Consider the following 5,917-nt stretch of genomic DNA (forward strand, 5'->3'; position numbering starts at 1 on the left):
AATGAAAGGACTTTGGATAAACACACACAGATCGTACAACGTAAATGAAAGGACTTTGGATACACACACAGATCGTACAACGTAAATGAAAGGACTTTGGATACACACACAGACCGTACGGCGTAATGAAAGCATTTAGGCTTATTGCACTATCCGAATGTTTATTGTTTGTTAAAACCCTTCGCTATAACACCCGTCACGACAGCAACCAACATAAAGATATTTCAGCTGTCTGCGCAGACTCAAGTCACGTGGAAGACATTATGGATGAACCATAGATTTTCTTTTTATTTCATTTTATTATTACTATTTTTTACTGGTTAATGTCTTATAACATCTATGTCTGTAAAACAGAGTACTTTTTTCGTACACCTCCGACAGAATAACCTATCCACTCCCCCCCCCCCCAAAAAGAAGTGTTTATATTCCTAAATGTTCTAAACTCAGTGCTGTATGAATGACCTTAAATACAGCAAGGGAATTACTACAATACGTTTGAAAATTAAATAATAGTTATCTAATTTTACAGTTGCTCAATTGATATTTATTCAGTTGGATTAATAAGCTTTCTCTTAAGTTACCAATAATTGTTTTACAGTTCAGATAAAACACAAGAATAAATATGCATCACTAAACATATTAACATATTAATAAACATATTAATGCGGCCTAAAAGGCGTTTTAGTAGATAAATCAGATGATTAGAAATCACAGAGTGAACAGAAGGATTTCAAATTGTTAAGACATGTGAGCGGAAAGACCCGAAATACGATACTATGTAACTAAAGATACTGTATGTGTGTTTCCTTACAGCAAAGCCACATCGGGCTATCTGCTGTATCCACCGAGGGAAACCGAACCCCTGATTTTAGCATTGTAAATCCGAAGACTTACCGCTGTCCCACCGGAGGACATTAAAGATACTAAAACGACCACAAAGACTTCAAACATATTTAAGTCATGTGATTAATATATTAAAATGGTAAGAAATACTTCAAACGTGGTTAAGCCACGTGGCTGAATTCTAGAGCACGCAAAAGGACTTCAAGTACAGTGTCACGTAATTAAGTGTATTTAGATAACTGGAAATACTTTCCTATGATTAAGCCACATGATTAAAGTTAAACCATGTGTTGTTAGTATGTATAATAACTGACAATAGATGGCAGCAGCTATGATCTGTATTAAACTCCTTCTTCTCATTCACAAGTTTCGTGGAAATTTTTCAACATAATGTCGTTTTGTGATGGCAAATTATAAGAAACACTATCCTTAGCGATCACAATACACGCTGGACAACTTTATGAGCATCTCTGCCGAATGATTAAAAATGCCCTCCAGTGTTTAAAATAAGGGTATCAGGTAAAACGTTTATGCACACCTGAGTATAAGTGAAGAAAGAGAGAGATGTTCCATTACGAGCGGAAGTGCAGTTCTATAGTAAACACCAAAACAATGCCTCTCATTATATAACTTTTTTGGAAAAGAAATAAATAAGTTAATTGTTTTAATTTGTCACCTTTTATTTTGGGGCCTAAGTGGAGTTACTCAAAAAGCAACAGAGCAAGTATTGACGTAGGTCTAACGACATTCCGTTTATTGATTCAGTTTTCTATACATAACCTATTTAGGGCCTGGCATGGCCTGATGGGCGGGGCAGTCAGCGAGTTACGTATTCAAATCTCATCACCGAACACGCTCCCCTTACAGCCATGGGGGCGTTACAATGTAAGGGTCAATCCCACTATTCGTTAGCAAAGAGTCGGTGATGTCACTTCTTCCGCTTTCATGAAAAACCCTGAAGACTCAGTCCCCTCATCGAAGTATTGCGCCCTCTACTATACATTCAAACATATCATACAAACCGTTCCTATAAAGTGTAAACAGCCCTCGGTATAAAGGTAGCCGAACATGCAAAGTAAGTGTTGCTGAAGTGTGACGCTGGCCAAATTCAAAAGCAACAGTTGTGACGTTAAGCGGAACGTCGAATCGACTTTAAGCAGTGATTTTATTAAATAACCGAATTATGATTTAAAATACATTACTTATTTGATTCTGCTCGTGGAACTGAAACTCAAAATCTGAGCTGCTAACTCTTACCTTTAAGATGGCTGAGCTGCTAACTCTTACCTTTAAGATGGCGATACAGACAGCAAGTTCTCGTCTTTCTTGAAGAATTTTCGTCCGTTTTTCTGCTGACTCTTCGTTGTTCATGTGAAGGTCCCTTCAGACGAGGTTCCCTCAGTTTGTGTTAATGACATCAATAGAAGGAAGGGTTAATGACATCAATAGAAGGAAGGGTGAATGACATCAATGGAAGGAAGGGCAGAAGAAAATGAGTTTGTTTTGTGCCACATAAATATAAAACACATGCTTTGGATAGAAGAGAAATTATAACAAGGGTGCAGATGTCAGTTTGCCAAACAAACAAACAAAAACAAAAACAGAAGGCACATTACTGGTTTTTATTTTATAAAAGCATTCACTCTTCAATTTATGAAAAACAACTGTCACATGGAAATAAAAGAAAAGAATTGTAAACCTACGCAGGCACGCACAATAGTATACATCTTAAAAGAAACTTGAAAAGAAGCCAGCAGGTCCAGATTGCTGGTGAACATAAGTAGAAACAGGAGGTACAGAGGAGGGAGGAAACAGAAATAAGAAAGATGACATCAGTCGTTTTCAAATACAGAAATAATTAATATAAAAAATTAACTGTTTTTAGTAACATTCAACGAAGTTGTCCAATAAAAGTTTCACCTTCTGAAACCCCCTAGTTAAAAGATTCACAAACATAGCAGCAAATTACGTTTTCTAAACCAAATATTTATCATTTACTTTTTAAGTTCGAGTATACTAATCTCATCATTTAGTGTTATTATAATGTATGGTTGGCTTAATGACTAAATATACAATTTGATAAATAAAGGTACATTATTGATGATCAGGAAGAATATAATTTCTGATGTTATTTGGAATATAATATATTTTAAACAGTAGACTATTCCGTAGTTTCATCAAAAACATTGTGATCCAGTGGCCTGATAAAAACAGTTTCAACCAGGACTCTGTATGTTGTAACGCAGTCTTGGTCTGATGTAAACAGTTTCAACTAAGGCTTTGTATGTTGTAACGCAGTCTTGGCCTGATGTAAACAGTTTCAACTAAGGCTCTGTATGTTATAACCCAGTCTTGGCCTGATATAAACAGTTTCAACTAAGGCTCTGTATGTTGTAGCCCAGTCTCGTCCTGATATAAATAGTTTCAACTAAGGCTCTGTATGTTTTAGCCCAGTCTCGCCTAATATAAACAGTTTCAAGTAAGGCTCTGTATGTTGTAACCCAGTCTTGATCTGATATTAACAGTTTAAACTGAGGCTCTGTATGTTGTAGCCCAGTCTTGGCCTGATGTAAACAGAGTTTCAACTAAGACTCTGTATGTTGTAGCCCAGTCTTGGCCTGATATAAACAGAGTTTCAACTAAGACTCTGTATGTTGTAGCCCAGTCTTGGCCTGATATAAACAGAGTTTCAACTAAGACTCTGTATGTTGTAGCCCAGTCTTGGCCTGATATAAACAGTACTAACTAAGTGATATTTTATGTCCTTGGTTTCGTTTGTGTAGAGTAAAAATAACGCTTGATTATTAAATCTCGTTTGGAGGCTGGAGAGTCTAAAATGTAACGCAACAGAAGATTCTGAAGGTGGATAAGAAATTTTAATGTAACACAAAAACATAAAAGCTCGTGATCGTTTATCTAGTGAAGAATTGAAGTGAAGAACCGGATGTGAAATAAAATTAGTGTTTGAGAAATCACAGTAACTAACTTCATTCACCATCTCAGAACAATTAGTTCTTTCTTTTAAGCCTAGCTAGGTATGTTTCCATTAGCAACGGTATCCACAGCAAAGAGACTCGCGTCATCTGTAGATGAAATCGAATCAGAGCACTTTGAACAGTTTAGGTGCTTTACTATTGCGCGGATGGTGACCTACGTCATTATAAGAATCGACCAACTGCCATTAGAGCATAGCCAATATGTTAGATTATTTCAATAACTTACAAATTAAGTAAAAACCAGACCATCACGTGGTAAATGTTTTTGACCTTTGACCAGACCAGAACAAATATTCTCACAAACATATATATATATATATATAAGAGGCCTGACCTTCACGAGCGTAATAATATATCAGGTTCGAAATAGTGTATTTTTAAATATCTTTAGTTGAGTGGCTTAGTTAGCTTGGAATAACAACTTACACTGCTCTACAGCCAACAGCTATAGATGTGCAAGAATTGATCACACTTTTACACTTCTTGATTTTAAATCTCAATCCTGGGGTATACGAAGTTGCTACTATGTACATCTATAGCCGTTGGCTTAAAAGCAGGGTAAGCTGCGATTCCAAATTAACCAATCCAATCAACTAAGTATATTACAAAATAGAGTAGTGTTTACTACATACTATTACTGACCCTAAGGGTCAGTAATAGTATGTAGTAAACACATTAACAGGGTCTGCTATAGTATGTAGTAAACACATTAAGATAATGTGTTTACTACATACTATTACTGACCCTGATAATGTGTTTACTACATACTATTACTGAGCCTATCAATGTGTTTACTACATACTATAACTGATCCTTTTAATGTGTTTACTACATGTTATAGCTGATCCTAACAACGTGTTTTACTACATGCTATATCTGACCCTATTAAAGTGTGTACTACATGCTATAACTGTTCCAACTAACGTGTTTACTACATACTATAACTGTTCCAACTAACGTGTTTACTACATACTAAAACTGTTCAAACTAATGTGTTTACTACATGCTGTAACTGGTCCTACCAACGTATTTTACTACGTATTATAACTGGTTCTACAAACGTGTTTATTACATGCTATAACTGGTTCTACCAATGTCTTTTACTAAATACTATAACTGATCCTGCTACTATTTTACAAACATACTATACCTAGTCCTAATGTGTTTACTACATACTATAACTAGTCCTAATGTGTTTACTACATACTATAACTGGTCCCACTAACGTCCTTAATACATCCTATAGCTGACCCTACGAATGTGTTCATTACATACTATAGCTAACCCAATTCATGTCTTTACAACACGCTATAACTGTTCCTACTAACGTGTTTACTACATACTATAACTGTTCCTACCAATGTGTTTTACTGCATACTATAATTGGTCCTAATGTGTTTACTACATGATGTAACTGGTCCTACCAACGTGTTTTACTACATATTATAACTGGTCCTAAAAACGTGTTTACTACATGCTATAACTGTTTCTAGTAACGTATTTTACTGCATACTATAACTCGTCCTAATGTGTTTACTACATGCTATAACTATTCTTGCTAAAGTGTGTACTACATGCTATGTCTGTTCCTACTAACATGTTTACTACATACTATAATTGGATCTACCAACGTATATTACTATATACTATAACTAGTCCTGCTACTTCTGGATACCATTTGCTTCCTGTCACTTTTGGGTGTTTCTAGCAGTGTGACATGGTGCTCCATCTTCCTGGAACAACGTCGTGTTCTTGTCCACGAAGCCCGAGGAATAAAATGGCAAGAGTCCTTCCTCCAATATTTCGACGTATTTCGCAAAATTTATGTTGCCAACGCACTCTACTAAGCTCGATCTCCCACCAACCCAAACAGCTCCCCAAACCATCACGCTGAAACCACCATGCTTCACAGTTGGCTGCAATCTGTTGAGCCAAAACTCCTGGTGAGGCATTCTCCAGACCCAAAACCTTCCACTGTCTGAAAATTGAGCGAATCTTGATTCGTCTGAGAACAATACGGTCTTCCAAAAGTCCAGAGGCTTGGTCATGAATATGTTGGCAGGTCTTAATAAGGGCTC

At 36.3% G+C, this 5,917-nt stretch overlaps 1 protein-coding gene across 7 annotated transcripts in view; it reads right to left on the reverse strand.

Moving 5' to 3' along the window:
- The window catches only part of LOC106462185 (myosin-2 heavy chain-like), a 127,474-nt gene that overhangs the window by 17,662 nt on the left and 103,895 nt on the right, over nt 1-5,917 (reverse strand). For all 7 annotated transcript variants that reach the window (XM_022389377.1, XM_022389375.1, XM_022389379.1 and 4 more), the window contains exon 11: nt 2,131-2,610. In XM_022389377.1, coding sequence (XP_022245085.1) covers nt 2,572-2,610 — 39 coding nt within the window. In that variant the 3' untranslated portion in view covers nt 2,131-2,571. The remainder of the gene's footprint in view (nt 1-2,130; nt 2,611-5,917) is intronic.

The sequence above is a fragment of the Limulus polyphemus genome, unplaced genomic scaffold (genome assembly GCF_000517525.1).
Source record: "Limulus polyphemus unplaced genomic scaffold, Limulus_polyphemus-2.1.2 Scaffold1113, whole genome shotgun sequence".
Taxonomy (NCBI): Eukaryota; Metazoa; Arthropoda; class Merostomata; order Xiphosura; family Limulidae; genus Limulus; species Limulus polyphemus.